At 40.6% G+C, this 26,950-nt stretch overlaps 1 protein-coding gene across 1 annotated transcript; it reads right to left on the reverse strand.

Annotated features, from left to right (window-relative positions):
• Positions 1-7,695: 7,695 nt before the first annotated feature.
• On the reverse strand, positions 7,696-22,585 carry adm2a (adrenomedullin 2a). The gene is made up of 3 exons (XM_056367986.1): positions 22,453-22,585; positions 21,832-22,117; positions 7,696-11,645 (listed from the first exon to the last, which is right to left on the reverse strand). The coding sequence occupies exons 2-3, from the start codon at positions 21,927-21,929 to the stop codon at positions 11,234-11,236; spliced, it is 510 nt and encodes a 169-aa protein (XP_056223961.1). The 5' UTR covers positions 21,930-22,117; positions 22,453-22,585; the 3' UTR covers positions 7,696-11,233.
• Between the last annotated feature and the right edge of the window lie 4,365 nt (positions 22,586-26,950).

Consider the following 26,950-nt stretch of genomic DNA (forward strand, 5'->3'; position numbering starts at 1 on the left):
CTAATCAGCAAACTATTCCTTTAAACAGTACAAACACGTAACTTATAGCCATATTTTTATTTCACACTGATAATCATGGAATGAAATTAGCTTCATCTCTTACTCTGCCTAAAGGCTGTGTCTCCCACATTACAAGAAAACTGAACTGCAAGAATAAAATAATCCATTGTTACAGGAGCTATTTGTAAGTTTTGCTATTGCTATATAGCCAACATTAGCATTAACAGCTGTTTACTTACCAGTCTTGAAAAGAGCTTTAGCCATAATATGTCCTCTGAGAAGAGCTACATCTTCAGGGCAGCCTGAATGCTACGCTGACTCGGTATCGGAAAGTGACAACCAGGCCAGGGGTTAGCTGGTTAGCGTGCTAACCTAAGTCGAAGAAAAGAAGTGATAGAAATAGAAGCAAATAAAACAGGTTGCTTTCCACCTCTGGAGACAGTTCTTGGTGAGTAAAGGAATGAAGTTTGATGCTGAACTCACAACTTTTCAACGACTGTTAAGTAAACAGCTGTTAATGCTAACATTGGCTATGTGGCAATAGCAAAACCTACAAATAGCTAATTTAGTGTACATTGCTATGTAGCTGTTGACGTATGATTGTCTGACCAAAATTCTGCTCTATAGCTGATTGTTTCGTTCAGTCAATCTATACATTTCTTTATGAAACGCAAATTAATTCTTATAAAACTCAGTCTTTATGTACAAGGGCCTTAACAAGGACACTGATTCTTTTATAATGCCATTTTTTTATGCTGTGCACCTCAAATGAAATTCCACGCACCTCCATGATGTCTCAGAGATCAAGATCTCAACCCTAGGAAAATAAAAGTAAAACTCTCTGCACCACTAGATTCCATTATAGGTAAGTGAGAGAATATGTTTTTTGTAATTTAGGTGAACCAACCCTTAAAAGGGCATTCTGTCTCCTCTGGCTGTATCCCACAATGAGATTAAAAATTAGCTACTGGCAAAGTAATATTTGGGTCATTTTGCAGATCTCATGGTATTTCAGCAGATAAATGTTGTAGTGTAGACACAGCGAAGTCACATGCTGCTACAATTGAGTTCGAGTGCAGAAATTTTCTACCAAAGTAAACACTGTCTTACAATCAAACGACAAGAGCGTTGGTCTGATTTGGCTCCAATATTCAGACATGCAGGTAGATTTCTACATCCACAGTAGCAGGAAATAGATCAGAATGCAATGCAGCCACAAGACGTGATGGCTTTTGATTGAGGGTGTGACACATTTACCTTTTTGTTACTGGAGAAATTGCTTCAATATCATTTATAACCTTTCTCTTTTCAATTCAGCATCGGGTTTATCATAATTATTTCAGGGGATCGTAAGAATCCACACAAGGAGGGTTGACAGAAAGTAGACCAGGACGTCCTGGTACAGATGTTCATCATAATGACAACTTAAGAGTACCTGAGGCTGGAATTTTCTTTGAAAATGTTCATTGCATTAGAAGTCGTATAACTCTAGCAGCTACAGTAGAAATACTGCTTTATAACTACCGTATGTCAAGGTTCAATCACACAGCCATATGTCTGTGCTGGTAAAGAGACGTTGAGCCCCAACTGCTCACTTACTGTAAATCAGTGTAGCCCACATCAATTACACACTAGAAGCTGAAAAGAAGCAGGACAACCCAAAACCCTTGAAACAAATCTCTAGTTCTTCACTTATCTTTGTGTTACATCCCAAACCTTTGTCAGCTGACAGATACGCACACTGTTCTGTGTATCTACGATTGAGCAGGTCAGTGATCTTCAGTACTGTATCGAACCATAGCTCACTGACAAGCTACAGTCGTGTCCCTTTGGATCATTCAGTCATAGTCAAAACACCTAGATGTGTATTCACCCTCTTATCCAGGCTGAGCTGCTGATATGTAACAGCTACAGCGTCTCTCAGCAGCAACTGTAGCGGTTGCAGCTGTTGCAGAGGTCACACATTGTTTTTCATGCGCCGCTGAATTCACGATTCTCCTCAACAGGAGTTATTGTTTCAGTTTTTTTGAAGATACAACAAATGGTATTTTCTGAACAGTCTCAAGTCATTAGGAGCTAACTTCATTAATTCTATGCATTAAGGTCATTTCACTCATCATGAGTGATGAAATCAGCTGTGGCTCTGGAAGACCTTTATCAGGTCTTAGAAAATGATCTTGAATTAAGCTTGAGACTTCAGATATTTTGTAGACAACCTGCATTAAGGGCTGATTTCTTTCAGATCTTTCAGAACTAGTTCATAAGACGACCACGACCTGTCCGACCACGTCAGAAAAACCAAAAGTTGTTTCAAACAGCCACACAGTGATGACATTGTGACGGCCCCAGGGCCTCTCCCACGGCTTGTGTGTGTTGTGTTGTTGCTGCGTTGAGTTGTGTGTCCTGTGTTTTCATGTTGCAGGTTCCTGGATATTGATTTTCTGTTCAGTTAATTTAGTACTACTGCCTTATTTGTTCAAATTTTGTTTTTTGGTTATCTGAATTAAGTAAAAGCTAATTACTGTTAAATAAAATTCCCTTGTTTTGGTTACGTCCATGCATGTCTTCTTTGATTTGCTGTGGTCTCAGAGCTGGGCCATTACATCATGGAGAGGAGGGAGGTGGGATATTGTTTGAAAAACGGGGATATTGAAACATTTTCAGACAGTTTCTCCTGGAAGACATTCATAATGTTGCAGTAAGTTGTTCACATGAAAGGTGCAGTGATCACTAGTAGCGCTATGGAGCGATGTCTGTACCTGTGTTACATTTATGTATCGATTTTGCAAATATTTTAAGAGGGAAAAACCTCATTTGTTAGACCTCAAGGATACATTTGGTACAAAAAGAAATAAATGTATACAGAGCTTTTAATTCTCTTCAAAAGAGTTCAGTGCACCTTCTTCCAACACAGAAGGTCTAATGAGAAAATTAATAATATTTGGAATCATCATTTTTGAAGCTTGATATTTAGGAAATAAATCTGAGCATATCTCAGCCTCTGCTGCATCAATTCTGACCTTTTCCTTGCAAGTACCCAACTTTAAGAGAGTGTTCACTAAATTGCTGAGTACACTGAAGAATTTAGAATTCAGAAAGAATGTTTTAAAGGAGTCTGGCTTTGGCTTTTAGTCTATTTTAAGTGTAACTGTGTAACATTGAAATCTGTTACAGGACTGTAGTAGCCTAAATTTTAAAAGCAGAGGAATCTACACGCTTAGCTTTCTCAACAAACTTCTTCCAGACTTTCTCAGTTGTCAACTTCCACATTGCATCCATGAGCAACAGCTGCTCTTGATTTCTGTACCTTCAGCGTGATGGTGGAGCTCAGTGCATGAGCAAACAAAATAATCTGCTTCCTCACTGCTTCACTGTCTCTCTCAATATGAACATAATCTGCATTATCAGACTTGCATACGTGTACATTTGAGCCTTACAGGTGTTTCTGTCCAAAGTATGTGTCTGGGCTTGTGTTGGAGATAGTGTAAGTGTAACACTTACATAAAGGTTGAGTCATGTTGTGTGTTGGAATGTAAATGTTTTGACAGTGTGGATCCAGAGGCCTCTGCGGACAGGTGTACGATGTGAGGACTGTGTCTGCTCTCTGTGTGTTTACCGCATTCACATGGATGGACTGTGGCGAGTCTGTATTACTTTGCCAGCATCTGGTGTAGTTATCCTCTTGCTTTCCATTAATAGAAAATGACCACATGAAGATGATTAGCCTTTACAGAAAGGAGAGAATGTACACAGTAGGTCTGCAATGACCCAATTGCACATTTATAAAAACTGTCATTTCCAGCAGCAGCAGTGGTTTTCAGCTACTTGCCCAACACCGCAACACATGTTTGGCAATGAGCATCTAGCAGCTAAAGACCCAAATATTTTTAGGAATCGGTCAGGGCCAAACCAGAGCAAAGAAGAGAATAAAAAATCAACTAGGTCTGTCATATCCCTTGATAATGGAGCGTGCTACAAATGACAGCCTTTTCCGCCCTTTGGATTACACATGTTTCACCTCCAGAAACAATCCACAGACAGTGGAGCCACGATGGAGAGCTGCTCCTCAACACCACCATATGACAAATCATCCAAACAATACCAAGACATAACCCACACAGTAGTGTACTACTTTTCTCCTGGAATTTATTAAAAATGATCAATAACTATCAATATAAAGTGATATGAACATATTTATAGTGATAGAATTCTCCACCAAAGTCCTCAAATTGATAAAGTTATCAAATGAACAAAAACAGGACTCTCCGTCAGTGCTAATGCTAACGCTCCATCTTTGCTGAATGTGTAAACAGGTGTGTAAACGATGTGTAAACCATTTGCATGGCAACAAGCTGTTAACGCAACATTAATATATCACCACCTCATAAAACTGTCATGATGAACATTAGCATTAACGCGTAGTCGTGTTTCTGTCTATCTGACAAATTTAAGTCCAATATTCACTTTCCTTTCAGATCCATTTTACTTACCTGAGCAAAGTGTTTCTGTGGTGGGATCAGACAGTGTTGTCCAGCTCTGCTCTGATTGGTTCAGCCTGAGGGCAGATTGACCCTCAGTCATGTAGATCACAATCACCTGTGTGATGAATGTGTTTGTGTCTATATTAAGCCTCCTCTGCTTTGTGATGGTGAATTGAGAGAGCGTGATGAAGATCCCTGCAGATGGAGACGTTGACATCGATTAATCAGTTGACTGAGACAAAAGACGTGTTGAAAATAATCATGTGACCCTACATGTACACTATGCTTTTCTGTTTGTTAAAAATGATACAGCATATTCCTTTCTTTTATATTAGCTTCACAACCATTATAGCACATGAGTGCAGCACATTTTACTGCTCTAACTTGCAGTGCAGTAAAATGTTCTGCCATCACCTGATATGTTTAAATGTTGGTATTTTTCCATTTCTTCCATTAGGCAACAGGAACCAGATCTGGTCTCATGCGAGTTTCCACAAGGTTAGAAATCACTGCAATAAGTTATTTATCTCCAGTCACTTGACCTGCTTCAGTTCGTGGTTCTCAGTTTGTACAGTGTGCTTTTGAATTCTCTGCTTTTTGTTAACACTTGGATGATGTTAGATATTTTTCTGGTCTAGAAAATAACATGAATTCTTCAGTCTCTTATTCTTATGTGCACATGACTCCACAACTGTGACAGCAATCTGAAAGCCTGATATGTGACACAGTTTCTGCCGGCTGACATACATCAGCTGCACGCAGGACGATATGACATAACCAAGGGCTGGTGGACGGTCAGGTATTTGTTATTTACATAGTGATAAAACATGGGAGCAGAGTGATAACACAAAGGCAAAGGGAACCAAACACATACACAAACACAGACAAGGAATGTGTATTTGTAATTTGTGTAGATAAGTTTGAAAAACCCTAGAACGGCCTTTTAAAACCACCTAGAGGGTGAAAGAGGCAACATTTCCCTTCAGGTAAAACCCTCTGCCCCCTCAGGTTTGGATACTCAACTCAGATCCAAAATCTCACAGAAACCAATTCCTGCAAGGTTGGATGGTGGGTCCAAGTGAGCTGGGCTTGGGGCATGGTTGAAGGTGTTGACTTCTTAGTTGTGACATCACAAAGTATCAGGGAGTCCCGACAGCTGGTTTTAAGGCTCAGTTTGTGAATACAAGCTGTGTGCATTTCTCTGTGGACTGGGTCATATATGAATGGTAAATTTTGTCATAATTGAAGTCTTGAGTTATGGCTAAAAAGTGTTTTGTTAGGTCACTGTGACTTTGACCTTTGACCACCAGTCAGTTCGTCCTTGAGTCCAGGTGAACGTTTGTATCAAATTGTGAGGTCACTGTGACCTTAAACCTTTGACCTTAGACCTTTAGCCATCAAAATCGAATCAGTACATCCTTGAGTCCAAGTGAATATTTGTGCCAAATTTGAAGAAGTTCTTTCAAGGTGTTACTGAGATATCGTGGCCACGAGAATGGGGCGGATGTAAGTTGGGTCACTAAATGATTGTATTGGTTCATCTTTAAAGTTTAGCCTTTTCTACAAGGCTTACATACTGAGCCAAGATATTCTAGTATTTAGCTCCAACCACTCAGGTTTAATATCTTTATCAACCTCATGATGCAAAAAGTCAAACCCAGAGGACTTTATTTTACATAAAGCCAGGATCCCCAAGTTTCTAAAGCACTATGTCAAGCTAAATGTGAGCTATATATAAATGAATGACAAATTCAAGGAAAAACCTGAATAAATACAGTAAGTGGTGAAATATAACAAATACGATTCCTTCTCCACATGGCCCTACTGAATAGTTAAGTATGAGTAATGAGTATTAAAATGATGTGAGAGAAAACTGTTCATCCCTCCAGAAGAGTTCAAGAGAATCAGATAATCAATGATAAGGTTCACTGAAGCTGTTCTGGAGTCTTTTTCTTTCTATCATCTGTCTCCTGTCTGCAGCTAAAGTGAAGTCCTGGAACAAGCAGATCCGGGATGTGAGGATGAACTCAAACAGCCTGGAAAAAGTGGGTTAGCTGCTGTAATGCTGAAGTGACTTAAGGAAAATTAGTTCAAGGGAAATGAGCGGAACATTTGGGTTCAAATGGTCAACTCAACCCTCTGCTTGTTAATAATTTGCTTGTGATGTCGGTCGTGAAGTGAGCAAATGGAAAAATGTGAAATATATGAATTCTGAAATTCTCCTGTTATCCCCCTTTGTCCTTCCTCTCTCTTCTGTCCAATGGCTTGTCTCCTGCCACACCCCCTGACACTCATTAACTCTGCTCAGTCATACGACCTTCACTGCTAGCTGCTGTCACATCATACCCTGATCTTATGTCTCGCCATGTTTGATTGACATTGTCCCTTGTCCTCCATTGGAGAGTTTTGTCGTGTAATGATTGACTTCTTTTCTTTTCTATTGGGTCACAATAGTTTGGTCAAGGACATAGTAACATGGAGAAGGGTGGACAGAGTGTTTTAAAGCTCCATACAGTATAAAGGCAGATGTCCATGTGTTATTTGATTATAAAGCAGGTCTAGGTTCTATATTAATACTGTGAAAGTATCAAAGCGCTCAGTCCACAGAGAAATGCACACAGCCTGTATTCAGAAACTGAGCCTTAAAACCAGCTGTCAGGACTTCTGGAACTTTGTGATGTCACAACAAAACAGTCACCGCTCTCAGCCATGCGACAAGCCCCGCCCACCTGGACCCATCATCCAACCTTGCAGGATTTGGTTTGACTGTTTTTCTGAATCTTTACCTGAAATCTGATATATATATATATATATATATATATATATATATATATACATATATATATATATATATGTATATATATATATATATATAAGAGAGGCTCAGAGCCTCCTCTCTTCTGATTGGCTCACCAACCTGTTGTTACTAAAGCTCCAGAGAGAAGCCTGAGAGAGGAGATGTAAAACTACATTGAGATGGTTTTTGGTTCTTAAAACCACAAATATATCTTCTTATGGATCAACACTTCAAATAAAACACAGGAGAAGAGGAAAATATGGAGTGTTAAAAAAAATACTGCATTAATTATTAATTATATCTTGATTTTTTTTATTATTATTAAATTATTCTATCATGTATGTCTTTGTTTCCTTTACCAATGCAAACACACGAACACACACATACTCTTAAATCATACTCTATACTCCATCACACTACAGTATAATTCTTTATTTACAGAGTGAAGGACATTGTCAAACAGTAACATTTTAACTACAGTTAAGACTTCCTGTCCTACCATAAGGTCACGTTTAAGGAGCAGTGGAAAAGATGAGATAAATAGTCTTTGGTGACATACAGATATTAACTTACAAAGATCATTTAAATACACAAGTTTCTTTAAATAGTTTGGCTGAATACACACACACACACACACACACACACACACACACACAGTAACATATATTTAAGTATACTTATATATACCTATATAAGTATAAATCACAGTCATCCTGATGCCACATGTAGTGCACTGACATCTTCAAACACATTCAATCTCAGATGCAACATTTACAAGAGGAACCTCGTTCAACGTTCACAAGTTCATTACAATGAGTGAAATTCAAGCCGTGAGAGACTATCGATACACATGCTTGCATTAAAGTGCTTTCCTGTGACCCTAAAGCGATCAGGTGACTTTCAAAAGGAAAAAAGCAAAAGCAAACCTACTGAGATCTTCCTACATTGTACAAAACTGACATTTTCAACAGGCTAACTCTGCACTAATTCCTACTGTTATGTGTTTCTACGGGGGAGGTATTAGCGGTCGTGCACAGTTTGCTTACACAACTCAACAAGACGCAATGCCTGACGTCATAAAAACATACTACGCAAAAAGAAAAAGCCTGGGAGCACAATGGTCCCGAGTACAGATCAAACACAGGAGATAAAACGTCCTGATAAGGTGCATATTTCAGCTCAAACACATACGCACGCACACAAGATGTGTGAAAAGGTACATTTTGAAAAAGAAGAGAGATCCACCAGGGTTTTGCAGCGTTTAAAAAGCCTTTTAATGATTCGTCACGAGACATTGATTAGCTCCATTACAGCTGAGAGAATGGCATGTTTCACCTCAGCATGCCTTTGAACAGATTAGATTTAGGGCTAAAGGAACCAATGATTATTACCCTGTGACCTCCAGGCTCCAATGATTACAGATGAGAGAGGAAAAGAGAGGCAAGATGGGCCGAGAGACTAAATATATGAAGAAGCTGTTGACGAGGAAGAATAAGATAGGACACCCCGAAATAAGATGTAAAAGAGCACATTAATGTATGATGTCAAGTATTGCCAGGTATTTGGTGAGTTTAAGCTAATGCTCTTATGATTACACAACATTTATGTTTGTGAATTATGTGCAGAATAACAAAAACTAAAGTACCTCTATGACTGAATAATTAATAATCTAAATGACTGCACATAAATCAGAAAGTCTGGCCTGTATTCCTACAAAGAAACACTAAACAACTCAACATCAGGCTACAATATAGAAGTCTCAGAAGTATGTAAATAATATGTAACATAAACATGTTTTCTCACTAACAATATGGGTTTTAGTAGTTTTGGTTGCATTTTTTTTTTTTTTGGAAAGTTTAAGGCCTGTCAAATTCTAGCCTGCACTGTGAGGAGAGCCTGACCTCAGTTATTCTCAGTCCATCATCTGCCCACCATTTCAAAGACGGACATAAATAGAGAAAAAGGAAATGTCTGGGCATGTATTTTGGATGGTGCTACGCTATTTTGTGTGCACACATTTGAAATTGGGCTCTCTGACACCTAACATTTTGGTCACTGTGGTCTCTCATTAGAAACCCGCATTGTAACAGTGGAGCTTGAAGCCGCTGCCTCGTGAACTGCTTTAAACCCATTTAACATACAATGTGCTTCCAATAAAATTTGATATATTGTATTGTGCACGGTGTTGTCAGGTATTTCCATTAAGAAATGTAAGGAACAGTTGACTTTTTCAAATATATTCTCATTAAAAATCATCATAATCCACCATATACAAAGACAAGTGTGTTCTTTTAGAAGATTGGAGGACTTATTGGTGGATTTTCCCGTTTTAGAGCCTCATTATGACCTCCACTTTTAGTTTTTGCCAATTTATAGTAAATGACGCCCCAAAACATCTCATTGTCTTACAACCTCAAACTGAACACCTGGTCATAAAAGGAAAAACAATACAAGATGCACTTGAGAGTATTAATCTATTCCCAGAGTCCACGTTTCTTAATTGGTCGCTTGCTATGAAGCATCATCTCACTGTACTTTTATTAAAAAATGTTTTTTGTTTTTGGCACAGAACCATTTAAAGGGTCAGTTCACCCAAGTTACCAAGAGAAAAATGTTTTCTAATGTACCTATGCAAAGTTAGTTTGGGTTTTATTTGGCCGAATGTGTGAATGAGATTTCTACCTCCACCCAAACACAATGGAGGTGAACTGTAATTCAGCAGTGACATTTGTCGCCAGGAAAATCCCCAAAATACTTCCAAAATAAGAGAGTAGTGTTGTTGATTTGAGTATTTTAGGTGAACTGACCCTTCAAGGCTGCATGTGTGCAAATGTGCGGAAGCCATCCGCCTTAATATTTATGTATTAGTGTTGAGTGTGACCATGGGAGGCTCAGGGCCCCCCCTCCCCTGCTGTGGCGGTACATATGACTGAAGTGATTAAGCCAGGTTTATTAAACTGCTGTCAACCAAAGGTCCTGACTTGCAGGGGGAACTTATGAATCACGTGAAAGGGCTAATATTTCAGACTCAGCCTCTGGCAGGGAAAATGCCAGCAGATCACAGAGTGCTGATCCATGGTTCCAAGGTTTACTTTGCCGCCTACTGTGTCAGCCAAGCAGCCGCTATAATGCAACACAGACACTGTTCCTTTGGGTGTTCAGATTCCTCCCAAAGCACTAGATTCTGAACTTTCTTTTTCAGTGTGGAGTTCATGTGGTTAAGTCCTGAATGCTCTTAAACTCGGGTATAACCCAAGAGCTGTGGCTGGTTTCAAATGTAAACTGTGGTCTCGAAACACAAAGTCCCGCTGAGTGATGAATTCCCAGCTCGGCTGAAAGCTTGTGGACTATTCCAGGGATGTCAGTGTTCATACTGAAATATGCAGTTGTGAAATGACAAAAAAATGACAAAAAGGTTGGGCACAAAAAAAGAGGTAAAAGGGTTCATTGGGTCATTTAAGAGGTCTTTGGGAATACATTGGTTTTGACAAGGCTCCAGCTCAGAGAGCAAGTTGAAATCCACATTAAGGGCTTAAGTGTTTGATCAATGAGCCACAGGATAACCACCACTGGGGAGGTCAGTTGGCAGACAGGACCAGGCCACTGGATGGTGTTGAAGACAAGCCCTCATTCTTACATTAACAGGATTAAGACGTCAAACCTTCAGGAGGGAGAATCGAAACGACTTCAATGTCTTTCAAATGTTCTCGGGATGGTGGGAGAACTGAAATCAGGGGTTTCAAAAAGTTAGGATCTTGAATTTGAATCTTTAAATCCATCAATCAGCACAAAAAGTAGCAAGGCGTGACGCTCAGTAATAATTGTCATTTTGAGATGGATAAACAAAAGTTATGGACTACATCAAACTTTAATGCAAAGACTACCAGTAATACATTAAGAGATAAATAAATGGAGATATACATAGACTGGTTGTGGGTGTTTGGACGTGTCTAACTCATCCGTAACTATGGGGGCTTCTGGGGTTAATGGGGGACGAGTCCTCTCTACCACTTTGACCAATGAGCTGATAGAGCCGGTGGCTGAGGTTCTGCACTTGGCAGGTTCCCAAGACGCAACCCACTCTCATCAGCTGGGCGTGCTGAGGGTAGTGGTGGCCCCCTCGCGAACCTGAGTGGGCATGGCGACGAACTCTCAGAGCCCTCTTCTTCATCTGCAAAGCTTCAGTGAGCCATGCCAGACTTGGAGAGGCTGTTCTCACTCCTGAGGCCGGTGGAAGTCTGAGGAAAGCCGGCAGCCATTTTGGAGATTGTCTGGAGGCTGAAGAGGGGATGGCAAGATTCGGCTGGCTTCCTGACACCAAGGAGTTGTCCTCTCTCTGGTTGATGAGCCTGCTGAGGAGGTCCAACCTGAGGAGGAAATACATATCAGGTGAAAAACTGTCCTGATTCTCATTCATTCATTGGGATTCAAACCACGTCAAAAAATATATATGTGATCACTGAAATTAGCTGTTCAGGTTGCAACAGAGAAGAGAGGTAATGGAAGAGAATGTCACAACAACTTCAAAATACCATCAGAACAAGGCTACGAGTCGACCGCCATACTAGCTATTCTGTGAGGCTGTGCACTGAGACACTGTTTTCAGCTAATTGCTAACGTCAGCACGCTAACATTCTCACAATGACAGTGTTAACTCTGATGTTTAGCAAGTAATGTTTACCACATTGACCATATTAGTTTAGCATGTTAACAAGTGCTAACAAGTACTAAACAGGAAGTTCAGCTGAGGCTGATGGAATGTCGTGTTTTGCAGGTATTCAGTCATAAACCGAGGTTAATCTAATTACTATAGCCGCGAGCATGAAAATAAAACTTAACTATGGGTTGTAATAAACTGCTTGTACAGACTTAATGAACAGAGACGTTATAAGAGAGAGAGAAAAACCACATAAAAAATCCTGAATAGGAAAGTCTGTAATGCCAAAGATGGTGGTTGTATGACACAAATCCCACCCCTCCGTAAAATAAGCCAGTCATCTGCTTTATATCAGCCAAACGGGAAACATATCAAGCCAATCGTGTTGTTGTGTCATAGTATTAGTATAATCTGTGGGGGAAAAGTATTTTAATCCTTATTTCAGGACAAAGTCACCACATTTGTCAAACGGTTTTTATCAGATTTCCCAAGATGGCTGCCAAGTGGTGAGACTTGCCTATATGGACTTTGGATATGAATTCGTGTTTCATATTTTATGACAATTCATCCAATAATTATCAAGACTTTTCACATCAAAACCACGAATGTCAATCCCATGGTGAGCAGGCTTCATCCTCAGGGAATCATGAACATCTGTACAAACTGTAATGGCGATCCTTCCAATAGCTGTGATATTTTAGTTTGGACCACAGTGGACGATAAATTGTCTAAATTATTGTTGCACCTATGGATAGAACAGGGGTAGAAAATGTTCCTGCCAGTGTTGTTACTATAACAACTAACGTTGTAAGGGCACTGGTAATTATGCAGAAATCCGATTAGCTACAAAGCAGCTTTCATAAACAAATCATTTCTTGCCTGTTGTCTGAACACAGAGTGGCTCCCTGCACAGTTACCTACTCATATGAACACTGCTCATCTCTTAATGCACAACATAAAAGTTAATGGTTTTTCACATGTTGCCTAACACATGTTCTCTGACACTGCCTCATATATTACATTATACAATCTAATCCCGCACCTCACTGCATTTTAATGGCCGGCTGAGATTCAGCAACAGTAGCTATGGGATCATATGGGCACAGTGGTGTTGATGTGCTCCACAGGAGAACATTCAAATCTCACCAGTGGGGTTCAGTAGATTAGTTCTAATGGAAATCAGTTTATTTCAAGGTTCTTTAATCCTTGTTCTGCCTTGTTTCAATTAAGTCAAACTGTAGACATCTCTTACCCATGACCTTTTAAAGAGTCAGTTCATCCAATTTTCTCACTAACTCATAGTAGTAACTAACCAATAAGTCCTCCAACCTTCATCACCATGGTTATTATAACAACAGTTGGCTTGGTTAGGGTTAAGAAAAGATCGTGATTTCAGTAACAATAAGTACTTCCTAAACATTAGACAATCTTTGTTGTCATGGTTACAATATAAACTACTTCTTTCGCATGGGAATCGAACACCGCTTTTCTGTGTCATATTCATCCATCCACCACACCTTCCTCCCGACATGGCCTTTGTCTCTCTGTACTACGTCACCGCACTTTTCCCTTTGCTACTGCCGTAATTACAACAACGACTAGGTGTCGCCTAGCAACAAAACCTAACTATGGGTCATAATAAGCTGCTGCACAGATGACCTATGGGACAGTCTCTAACTAGCCATGCAGCTTGTCTGGGGCTTCTGTGTCCAGGTTCTAAGATTTTGATCTTTGATCTTTGATTTTGATCTCTGTGTTGCTGAAAGCAATGAAAAATGACCCTTCTATTGTTCAAGCAACAAAGCACTGACCCTGTTTTGTTTTCAGTAGAGTGTAGTTCCAGTAAAAACTGTGAGGTCTGTAGATTGTTGAGAGCAGCCAGGATATTGTTTCTGGAAGGAGAAGATGCGTATGAATTGTTCAAATGTGGCATTTCGGTGCTTTGAGTAAAAGACAGAATTCAATTTATCAGAAATCTCAAAGACTAGAGCCAGATCTATGACTTATATGAAGATAACTATAGTTAAGTGAGAAAACATGTTTGTTTAAACAGACCCTTTCTGAAAACTGGGCTTCTGAGACTCCACATCAGACTAAATGAACTGTTAAGATGAACATGTTCTGCAGTGCGGTGGACCAGCGGGTACAGTCCGTTTAGCAAACACAGCGGCAAATGACTCGCCATCTGTTCATTGTTTGACAAAGACAGTCGCTTCTAACAACGTGACCCTGCAGCTCCTCACTGAACTGTCACTGCTGTGTTTGTACAGCACATTGTGACTGGAGTCCCTGAGTGTTAACCCGTCACCGCCGCTGAGAGAAGTAAACAGAAAAGTGCTGTTGCCACTGGCAGCCGGTGGATAAATAGGATGAAAATGTTAAATGTTAACAATAGCTTCTGCTTGTGCAGAGAGGTTTAAATACAGCATGAGGGCAAATATATCTACCGTATTTGTTTTGAGTTCGTCTGAGTCAAGGGAAAAATTCTTTCACAGTAGCAGGTTTGGCACTGTTTCCCATGTTCTTGGAGGCAGAAGCCACAGCTGATCTAATTATAAAAAGTGTGTTCCACTTGTAAAATGCTGACTTATGTTATTTCACCATGAACACTAAACCGTTACTCTGACTGAGAGGTTGAGATGTGAGACATCGCAGCAGACAGCTTCTCTTACCGTCTATGCTGCGGTGGGTCTGGGATTCCTCTCTATGTAAAGCTTTTTGCTTTATTCAGCCAGTTTCATCTGCACACTCACTGCTAGCAGGTTTGGTAGCCTGCAGAAGACCTGCTGTCCAACAGTGGCAGTGGCTGAATAAATAGTTGTGCAACGCCAGGCCACAGACAGAGGCGAGCACTATTTCCAGGACAGACCTCGGTGTGCTGTGGTGCCACATCACCAAGTTACACCCACCTGGTCTGCAGAGTGAAAGTTATATTTGGCTGCTCAGGAAAGCTCCTCACATGGGTCACAAGGCAGCAGTGGTGGCCCTGCACCAAATTGCCTTATTTATATTCCATATGTTTATTTTTCACTTTTTTAAAACTGCTTTAAAGCTCCATATTTCCCTCTTCTCCTGTGTTTTATTTGAAGTTTTGATCCATAAGAAGATATTTTTGTGGTTATAAGAACCAAAAACCATCTCAATATAGTTTTACATCACCCCTCTCAGGCTTCTCTCTAGAGCTCTAGTAACAGCAGGTCGGTGAGCCAATCAGGAGAGAGGAGGCTCTAAGCCTCTCTTCTGATTGGCTGACTGTTTTCTGAGTGATAGAATAAAAATGTAACAGATTTCAGGTAAACACTCAGAGAAACCAAATCCTGCAAGGTTGGATGGTGGGTTTAGGTGGGCGGGGCTTGAGGCACAGCTGAGAGCGTGCCTTTGTTGACATCACAAAGTTCCAGAAGTCCTGACGGCTGGTTTTAAGGCTCAGTTTCTGAATACAGGCTGTGTGTATTTCTCTGTGGACTGAGCGCTTTGATACTTTCACAGTATTAATGTACAATTTAGACCTGCTTTATAATCCAACAACGCATGGATATCTACCTTTATACTATATGGGACCTTTAAAGGTGGGTGAGCCCAGTGTTTTTACCCCTCTATCATCCTGAATACTTGGTAAACTTGGTGCTCTTAGCTAATTGTCTTATCTGAGCAACCCTCACATCTTAAGATCTCTGGATCTTAATCAGCTCCAATTGGCTAAGGAAGAACATCTGAACTCACTGGCAGACAAGGACCACATGCCTGTGCTACGACAGCAATTACAAAGATGAACACTTCCTTGAAGAGTTAGGATAAAAAGGGGGCAGCTAATGTTTTCAAGAGACGAACAAATTTCGCTGTTATCCGCTTTATCCCACAACTCAATGATAATACAGAACTGGCAAATTGGCAGACGATCAAAGACATCCACGTTTCGATACCTTGCACGGTCTTGCAATAGCTTAAAGGCTTTAACCAAATATTCAATTTGACATAAGATGATTTCAAAAGATTTTACAGCTCAATAAAAAGCAAACGACAACCGTGTTGTGTTGCCTTGTTTGGTTTTTCTTCTGCGTTGCTGCTTTTAAGAGGTGGAATGAAGGTTGAACTCCTGTTTTGATGACACGCTTCAGCTGCCATACCCTAACCCTGCAGAGGGCAAGTCCTACCTCCCCCTCACCACAGTACCATGCTGCTGATATACTACCTGATTACCAAAGAGGCTGAAGCTTACCACGGACAACCTTAATCAGCAGTAAATATAGCACAGTCATTTCATTTCATGTAATCTTCTACTAAGAAACAGTGGGGAGATTGTTGTTAGCAAAATACAGGAAAAAAATAAAGGATTGTGCTTTTTCACTGGAGTTAATTGTTCATGAGTATTTTTGCTTTCATAACCTCCTCAGCGAGCAAAGCTGGACACTGAGTCCAGCCAGTAAATTACATGGACAGACAGAATGCCACGTTAGAAACTATGTCTGCTCTTAAACCACATCACTGCGATGCAAGTAGACACAACACTTGCATCAAACAGCAGACAGGTTTTCCCTCCCCTCAAAGCTACATTTGTTTTCCATAAACCATCTGCACTCCCAATATACACAGTAAGCTGCTCCTCTTATAGTTTACATGCACATTCATGCCTCCACAACGTTGCGGCTCTCTGCGTGGAGCGGAAACCTGCTCTTAAAAGATGTGGAGGGTGGAATTTAGGTCTTAGCCATTAATCCACAGTGGAATTCCCTGCCTGTTTGGTCGCAGCTTTCACCCTCCTCAGCTTCCAGCCTGGGTTTGATCAAATTGACCCTGACGGAGCCATATGACTGTTTACGCTGTAAATATATACCTGAACAGCCCAAGCCAGAAAGAAGACGTACGAGAAGAGGCCTCTCTTGAGATGATTTACAGCAGAGGCAGCACTGCCTTCCGTCATTCTACAAGCTCAAGTGTTTTTTTTTTTTAGAAGGTAGACGCGATGAAGAGAGGGTGATGTACTTGTTGTTCCTTGATAAGGTGTAAATATGTCAGAACAGAGATAGCAAATCAAGAGGACGGGCCCAAAGCCAACTGCATGTGCAGAGCGGCTCGTCAACAACGCAGGATGCCCTCCTGTGTGACACTAATTCAGTCTGTTTTTCAGGTAAATATTATGTTAAGAGTATCTACGCTGAACAGCTGAACCCCACGCTGTTCAAATCCAGATATACAAGAGTGAGTTAATGATTTACCAGATCGTTTGAGGAAAAACATGACTTTATTTGGCCAAATTTTACACCCACAACATATACACACAGACTGATCTATCATGTCATCATCGTCGCCGTCCCCGGTCCAGACGGAACCAACTCGACCACAAATCAGCTTCACATCTTCTCCAGTTTCCGAGCAAAGAGCTTCTTCCCATCTCTGGAATCTGTATTGTAAAGCCGCTTTGCTCCTAAAGCCATATTTAACTTGTTGTTTGGCCCTGGACCCCGGCTATTTTCCCTCACAAAAGAAAACCGCAGGACGTTATGTAAAATGACAATTTAGGGTATGTGTTGCGTGTGATCCGAGGAACATGCAATTTCTCCTTGTTTGGAAAGCAACCATCAGACATTGTTACGGCGTCTTTGTGTATGTCATGACCTTATCAGGACACATAGGGACAGCATGGACACAAACACAGAACAGGGAAGGAATGACAGACATCTGAGCTCAGACACACTCAGCGTCCAGTTGGAGAAGAAATCTTTCATGTTGTCAGCGTGTGATGTTAACAGAACAGGATGTGCTCTGTGGAGTTAAGGAAGACGGAGAATTTGCTGGCCTAATTAAAGCCGCAGGACGTTTATGTGAGGTGTGCAGAGAGAAATGTGAAAGTGAGAAAGAGGGAGTGTCGGCAGAGGCAAATCTCTCTCTGCGTTATCGGAGTGAAATACATGTATAGGCCAGGGTCAGCTACAGTGACACTTCTACTGCAGACATTCAATGAGTACTATTTATATTCTTTAAGAATACTCAAGAATCAGGCACGTGATTTGACGTAATGGTGTCCAGGTGGTTGCCGAGAAAAAAGTATTTGCCTACTGCCACAAAGACAAGGGCTCAATGCCCATTTGCGTTGTTTTTGACTTGGATGCCCGAAGAGCACTATTTTGTTTGCAGTGGGAAGCCAGTGAGGGATCATGTTGCTGCATTAGTGACTTCTACCGGTTGGTCCTGGTGCCTCCAAGAGTTGGTTGAGGGTAGGTATTAAGAGATGTTGACTGGTCACTATGTGCCAGACCTCAGGACTCGTTACTGGGGTACTCTATTTTCTCTTTAAATGGGACGCTACAATGTAATTGGCAATGTCAGTTTTGAATTGTAAAACTGGAGGTGTACTGCTTTTGTTTTCGAGAGAGACATGATCAGCTACTATGCAATGCAAAATGTGGTTAGCTAACCCAAACACAAATGCAACTAGCTAGCTAACCACTACGTCTAGAAGGTGATTGCAAATGATTAACAATAAATAATCCCCAAAAACCACAATTTGCAAGTTGCGAAATAAATCTATCAAGTGTAGAGATCAAGTCTAATGGATTAACTAAAACTAAAGCCAGGCTGTTCTCATCAGAGTCAAGTCACTTAGTATGAGCACAACAGGCTGGTAACCAGAGAGAAGTGATGAAGTGAAGTGATAGTAAGTAACTGCAATGTATCCAGTTTTCCAACCAATCAGATACAAGTACACTTTGATCAACAAGGACAGAATAAAATACTTTTAAGTTATTTTTTGAATTTTGGGATAAAGCACCAATGACTAATGGAAAACGTATAAAATACACATGATTACAACAATATGAATGTCGGGTTCAAGATCTTCCTTACAAACCCCACTCTGCTGCTGCATCAGTTTCTCTCAGACTCAGAGAGGAACCACAGTGATGACCCACATGCTGTTAATGCCCCCACACTTTCAAACAGAGGGGATTGAAGGGGGATTACAGTGCTGGGCAGGTGTACCGGAGGAGGCCTGGGCAACACAAACAGAGTGGATAGTGGATACAGGAGCCTTGCTTCCTGTCGTTTTGGTTAGGTTTCAGCAGCAGGTGTTCGCCGTCTGAACACACATGGCTGGTCATACACACACACACACACACACACACACATACAAGAGATGGACACATGCGTGCTCGCCCACCAGGAGGAAAATTCCACCCTGAGATCTTCTTCCACTGCATCATCAGTACTAGATGTTAAGTGCTTTCTTTAAAAGCCTTGCTTTTCATTCAACCCCTTCACTCCTGCCTTACTGTAGTGTCTCTGAATGTGGATCATATTCATGTATAGTGTGTTCATTATTAGTGTGTTATCAAGTTACTTATACAATTTCATACTTTTTGAAATAAAAGCACCAACAAGTGATGGTAGAGAATAAAGTGTTTGCCCACTTCCACAAAGCCCAGGGTTGGAGCACAACTGTGGGAAGCCGGTGAGGGATCATGATCTTGTTGTTGTTGTATTAGTGACTTCTACTTCTTACAAGGAAAGTCTAAGACAAGTACCACCGCAACATCAAGGCATTTCTGATTGTTTTGTTTTTTTTTAAATGTACTGACTTTTAAGGCTTTAAATGGCTCTGCCCCCAATTACATCTCAGATTTATTGACATGGTATGTGCTCAACCAAGAATTAAGATATGCGGAAGGAAGCCTGCTGGTCACCCCAAGGTTAAGGCTTGTGGCTGAGGGTGACTGGGCATTTTCTATTAGAGCCCCAACAGTCCAGAACTCTCCCAGCTGAAATCAGACGCTCTAACTCATGAACTTCTTTTAAATCTCTTCTTGAAACACATTTCAAGAAGTACTTAGTAACTTTGTTAAGAAAAGTGCTATATATAAAAGTTATTATTATTATTATCATTATCATTATCATCCCTGGGACCAATTTGAAATAGCGATTTGTGAGCACTACTTGCACACGGATCACAAATGGGTCAGTGTCCTGTTTCACACACGTGCAAACTGCAGATAAAATGCAGATTTGAGATTCTTCTTGCATTGGTCACAAGTATATGTTGTATGTTTTTTCTTTGATCAGTTGAATATGTCAAAATTAGCACAAGAGGAAACATGTTGCTGGTTTGAATCCGACCAGGAACCTTTGCTGCATGTAATCCCCCAACTGTTTTTCCATATTCTTGTCATCTTCTGTAATGTACATTATCAAGTAAAGCCAAAAATGTCCAAAAACAGTCTCAAAAAGTTCAAATTTTCCAGCTTTTAATATCACTGCCGCCCCCTGACACCACCACTGCAGAACTCATGATCTCTCAGTTGGGTGTGATAATGCTTCATGGTTCTTGGCTTTGCTCAGTCATAACTTAAAGGTCAATACAGAACAAAGATGGATTGTATAAATGAGTGAGGGTAGACCTGCCTCTGTTCAGGGTCTCCATATCACATCACTGAGCCTCAGTCTGATTTACATCGGTGCTGACACTGAGCCAATAGCTGCGGATCCAACATCCACCAGAAGAGGGCATTCACACACTGACTCATCAACATTCCTCACTGCGCCTCAAACACTGCAACTCCACACATGTATTGCATCGCTGGCAGGTCTCCCTCACACATCAGACTGAGTAATTTATGCGTGTTGGACTATTAGGAATAACACTGGCTGCTGTGCTGTTGTCCAATGTCTTACTCAGGGCTTTGCTATGAAAAGCTCTTGTCACTTAAGGGGTGGAAAAGTACAGGTGCCACACAGAGCCTAACTATTTCCTTTACAATAGTCCACACTGGTATTTCTGGCCCGGGCTATTCATAGGGACAAACTGGTTTTCCAACCTTGGAAATAACATTTTTCCGTACAGAATCACAAGGCAATTAAATCAAACAAAACCTTTTATAAACAGTTACTCATGTGACAGAGTCGGAGGAAGAAGAAGAAGGAGCAGGGAAAAGAGAAACACAATCCTGAGAGAATAGAAAAAAATAGAAAAATAGATAGCAGATTAACTGCAACTCGGATGCCAAAAGCATTTATATATAGGGTGCATAGTAGATGTGCTTGTAAAATGCAGAATTTAAAATTTTTAAATCTCTTATCTTCCATAGGAAATAAAACAGTAAGGTTGATTACAAACATATCAATGAAATAAAATACACATCTTGTAGGTTCTTCATAATGTTCTAAACAGTGATAATGGGACCTTTAAATATGAAGTAACGAGGCCAAACACTGTCACTTACTCCACAGAAACAGAAGGCGTTTTACTGTATCATGGGAGAGCCTTTGACCTTGCAGCCTATATCATGGACTATCTGCCCGACACAACAACACGGCACAGTAACCCTGGTGTGATTTGTGACACAGGGTACAGGCTCTGATTCAGTAGCACAACACAAAGTCAATGCTGAAACTATCATAAAGTGAATAAGGATGAGCCTCTATTAAAAAAGAAAAAAGGTGAATGCTTTAATAATGCTAATGTCACACTTTTGTTCACTTGTAACTTCTGTGTAGCCTAATTAAACAATGCAAAACGCCATTGAAAAAATATAGAAATTTGGTGGAAATAACTCCACTTGAGGCTGTATACCACATGCTGGCATAAAGTAACAACATCATTGTAACGTCTGCAAGCTACTGACGTGTTCAATACATGATAATAATATCGAACGACCACATTATAGCCAATTATCTTGAAAAAATTGATATAAAATTGCGTATTAATCACAAGCAAAGTGGCACTTAAAGCTACAAGTAGCTGCGACTGGCGCATCAATATTTAAACAAACTGTAATGCGGCTCCAGGTGCGTTTATCTTAAATGCTCGGAGTAGCCAATCAGAGGAGAGGAGCGGGGTTTCATGTGTAATAAAGTAGCAGTCTAATAGTAGCCTAAAGGTCTCGGTGTTCAGCAGTGCGTCCTACCTGTTGCTGTCGGGGCGCTCCTCGACCGGTAGAGCCTGAAGCTGCTGGAGGGAAACCAGGCTGATGCAACACACAGTAAGCGGGAGAAGGCACCGCATCTCTGGTCCAACTTCAACTTTACACCCTCTCCGGAAAGGAGTGGGCGACCACACGGACTGGGTGAAGGTTAAATCCCGAGAGTGGGGAGGGAATTTTTTTTTTTTTTAACAATTTGTTTAAAAAGAGAGAATATGCCGCCAAAAAGGTTAAAGCTGGGTTCAGATATCCAAGAAAGTTTAAGTGAAACCTTTGGGGGAAAGCAGAAAATAAATGATCAATTAACCTGTTGTTCATAACCTACTATAACAGAAAACAGAGAGTGAGTGCATCTCATTATTATTAGCATAGTCCCATTTCATTCCTTTAGAGCTTTAAAATAAAGAGAACCTTTTAAAACACAAAGTCTGCACTAAAAAGAAGTGAATCCTTCACCAAAAGTCCCATTAAACTCATGCACCAGATGAAAACTACATTACTATTACAATGTCCAACAGTGCATCTTAAATCTATCATGCAAATGTGTAAACAGTTACACATAAGGTATAGAAACATGCTCATAATGTCAGTAAAGAAAAGTCTTACCCTTTTAGGATTTATGACTCTGACTGAGTTTAGCTTGTTGAGTTTTTTTTTTTTTTTTTTTCTTCCACGAATCTAAACGTGTTGGTCAAGATCAAGTTCTCCAGTGAGAAGCTGTGTGCCGGGTGACATTGTGGGTTTAAATAGTGAGTGGGCGGAGTTCAGTGCCGGTGGGCAATTTCACAGGCAAAGGTGCAGTAAAACCTTCTTGTCTCTCATGCTCGGGAATCTCCTGCTTTGATGTGGTGTGTGTGTGTGTGTGTGTGTGTGGGGTGTGTGTGCGTGTGTGTGTGTGGGGGGGGGGGGGCACGACACAAAAAACAGCCATAAAAGTGAAACTGAAAGAGATAGATAATGTTTCAGGCAGACAGGTCACAAACACAAACATCATATTTTAGAAAAATGCTATGCAGAACACTGTAACAGGGAAGCTTAAAATGCCAATAAAGTACATGAAGTTTACTATTAACTGAACATTGAGCATAACAAGTTCACAGGACTATTAAAGGACTATTGCAGTGACTTCATACATAACACTGTAAACATACTAGTGAATAGTGCAGCACCACAGGTCCCTATGGAAGTATTATAGATGTATGGCAGTGATACCATATGAGCTTTAAAATAGCCTACATTAAACATCACTGTAAAGTAACAACTGCGCACCACAGATTTACCACAATAAAAGTCCCTATAGCTCTGGATGGCAAGGATATTATAAACTGAGTACTACTCTGCACCAAGTATGCTATCACCATCAACCATGTGCATACTCAGGAAAATGACCCAAATTTTCAAGAATTTCTCGAGCAGTTTGTCTTCCAGACCAAACCCCCCCTTCCTATCTCTTATCATCATTGTCAGCCGTGTGTTTAAGATAGATAGAAAGAGATGCAGGAATCAGCACAGAATCCCCAGAACTTTGCTGGTAAGTCACGCCTACAGTTTCATCATGATGCATCATTGATCATTGATCTTGGCGCTGCGATGTTTCCTTCACGTGGTTTGTTGCTGTTGTCGCCGCTTTATCAGAAGCTGCATGTGGCAATAAGACAATTATTTGCATGATTTATCAGGGAGCTGTAAAACAGAGGTGCAGAAATTGTTCTGATCACCTTCAGATATGTTATAAATCTGTTATAATAGATAAAGGGCAGACAGGTCTAAACACGTATCTTACTACTCTGTTCCATGACTCAGATGAATCCTGCTGCATGTTTCAGCCTATTAGTGAGGATTTTTGTACTGACTCCAAGTCCCCTCCTTCCTTTTGATTTGACTGATGCACAGACTCACGACTAACACATACACCTGATGTATGATCGAGGTTATGTAACATTCATTTCTCAGAAATGAAGTCAAGCGGGTTGTCACCAGTGGAGTGGACGCCTTTCCTGGTATCAGAAAGAAGCTGCGCATCCATGTAAGAGAGGAACAGCAGCAGAGGCCGGACAAGCAAAACAGCGTCTCCATGAGGGATTTAAGGATGTCATGTTTGTTATTCGTCTTTTGGCCGATGCAGAAATCATCTCGGGGTCATGACTTCTTCATCTAAATAAACATCAGTATCCCTTCCACAGCAAACTACGCTTGTAGTATATGTAAAGGCATGACTTTCAGTTTAGGATACACAGAAACAGCCCCAGTTGCTTCCTTTTTTCGATGTATTCCATCACATTCAAGTCACAGAGCTATACGCAGCCAATTCACTGAAAATGAATATACTTGTTCTGAAGGTGTTTCTCAAATCAAAAAAAACATATCAACATATATCAACATAAACCAATACAGCTGATGATAAAAGGTTGTTAAAAAATTTGGATTAGGAAATACAGTAACCAAAAAAGCCACTGCTGGGAAACAGCAAAAAAAAAAAAAAATTGATAGAAGAGTTTTTTGCGGTTTTTGGAGGATGCCTTCAGAGCACATTTTGTCAAATCAATTTTTAATTTTCAGAAAAGTTTTATCTTCTGCCTGTGCATTAACCTGTCACATTTAAGATTCATACTGCTGATTCAAATACAGTTACATACGGTAAATTACTGACAAAAGTTTGACCAGTATTGTGTTGTAAACTTACAAGAATACAGTAAAGACCTGTACAATTATCATTATTTCTAGTAATACATTTTAGTAATGAACAGTAAAAAACCCAGTTCCTTGCAGGCAAAGCTGCTGCCAGTTAATAACTCTAAATCTACTGTGAAAAGTGTCACGGTGTGTGTCATCTCATATTGAAATATTTTGAAATCAATTTTTTAAAATCCTTGATTTTAACTGTCAAACAATAAATGCCAACTTTTCTATCAGTCCTGAAACTTTGCACCAACAGTCAGCAAGAAGAAATCCATCAAGGCAAAAGGCACAAAGCCCAGTTTCTGAATCTACCGGTTGAGTTTCAAGCTGAGTAGGTAGAGCAAGAAAGAAAAGAAAAAAGGGATTAATCTCCTGGAAAGCAGCAAACCTCACAAATCAATGATAAGTAACAGTGAGAACATAATCTGAAGCACCACGAGCTCCTCACGATTTTGTGTTCTGCGCCGCACAGTTATTGCCAACCCAGGATTTAGCTTCACCATGCTACGTGATCCCCGCCTGGTGTGCGATGTGAAGCGTGGCGTGAGCGATATTCACTCAGACAGATTCGTTACTGATAGTTGCCAACTTCTCACCCTCGCCGATATCGTCTTACAGCTCAGCCCTGCTCAGGCCTTTCTTTGATCCTCTCCATCGGCCTCCGATGTAGTTTAGTTTCGCAGTAGTTATAATGCCATCAGAGCGGGTGACACATCGTGACCTGACAGTGACACACTAATCCAGGTTTGGATGAAATAAAAAGACCCTCTAGTCGCTACTACACAAGCCACTTTGAATCATGTTCCCAATTCATAGCTTTCATTTTTATATTCTTAAAAATGAAGCCCTCACATCGTTGTTGCCAGCTGAGTGTGGTTCTGACCTTTGACCTTGGGTTTAGAGCTGATCCACTCACATATAATATTTCATGTTTATTCTTTCAGTGACCTTCTCCCACACTCCACAGTAGTACCCATTGATTTAGCAGTGGTGGCACAATGAAACATCTCCCAACACAGACAGCTGATAGCGGCTCATTCATCACTCTGACTTGGCTGTGGAAGCAGGTCACTTCCTCACTGATTCTGGTCCGTTTATGTAACAGTTCTCGGCCATGTGACAACAGCCGGTGAATCTGGCCCGGGCTCTGAACACAAGCTTCCCGCCTGGTTTGATCTTTCAGTCGTGGACTGGCTTTACTTTTGTTTTAGGCGGCAATTAGCGGACATGAGTACATACTCTGTGGAGCCAGTTTTACAGCCTCCATCTATCAGGCTTTGAAACTCGTCCGAAAAAGGAAAAGTTGGGACGTAGGCAACTGATCAAAGAGCGGAGGGACCTTTATTCTCTGTGTTGTTTTTGTCAATTTGAATCTTTGAATGGGCGAGACTGGGCCACAGCCTGCTTTAAAGGTTGTGTAAACACTACAAATGACCAGTGTTGTCTGGTTAGGCGTGATAAAGGCAAACACTGACCACTGTGAAGCAAACTCTCTTATGTGTTAAAGCTCCATATTTTCCTCTTGTTGTTCCATAAGAAGATATATTTGTGGTTTTAAGAACCAAGAACCATCCCAATGTAGTTTTACATCTCCTCTCTCAGGCTTCTCTCTGGAGCTCTGGAAACAACAGGTCAGTGAGCCAATCAGAAGAGAGGAGGCTCTGAGCCTCTTTTCTGATTGGCTGACTGTTTGCGGAGTGACCCAATAAAATATAGCAGATTTCAGGTAAACACTCAGAGAAATCAAATCCTGCAAGGTTGGATGGTGGGTCCAGGTGAGCGGGGCTTGGGGCATGGCTAAGGACAGTGACTGAATACAGGCTGTGTGCATTTCTCTGTGGACTGAGGCTTTGATACTTTCACAGTATTAATATAGAACCTAGACCTGCTTTATAATCAAACAATACATGGACATCTACCTTTCTACTATATGGGACCTTTAAAGGACGTGGATTGGGAAAAAATTCAAGATGAAGTCTAGATGAGCTGTTATTTCCTTAGAACATAATCCCTCTTTGGATTCTTACAGACTGCTGGAGCATCCCCAACCAAATAAAGAGTGTTTGGAAAGTTAGCACCATCACTCTTTGTATACTGAGGATTACTTGTTCTTGAGCGCTGTGTACATCGCTTAAGCATGTGGAGAAATCACAGTATTAATATAGAACCTAGACCTGATCTATAATCACACAACATATTGGTGTTGTGAACTTGTGTCTCACCAAGTTTATATTTTTTTCCAGTTTCATTCTTGACATAAGAAACAGCGGTAGAAAGAGCTTTTTAATAAAAACAAAAATCTAAACTGCACATCCACTAAATGGACTACACTTATATAGCGCTTTTCTGGTCTTAGAGCTCACTCAAAGTCCTTTGCAATACTTGCAGCAGTCACCCATACATACATCACACTCTCATGGGACAG

Source organism: Seriola aureovittata, chromosome 22 (genome assembly GCF_021018895.1).
Source record: "Seriola aureovittata isolate HTS-2021-v1 ecotype China chromosome 22, ASM2101889v1, whole genome shotgun sequence".
NCBI classification, from domain to species: Eukaryota; Metazoa; Chordata; class Actinopteri; order Carangiformes; family Carangidae; genus Seriola; species Seriola aureovittata.

Excerpts from the sequence above, each read along its gene's own strand:
- adm2a (XM_056367986.1), bottom strand. The coding sequence starts at position 21,929 with ATGCGGTGCCTTCTCCCGCTTACTGTGTGTTGCATCAGCCTGGTTTCC. Across the intron at positions 11,646-21,831 it reads GAGCGCCCCGACAGCAACAG|GTTGGACCTCCTCAGCAGGC; the intron begins GTAGGACGCACT and ends TTTCCTCCTCAG.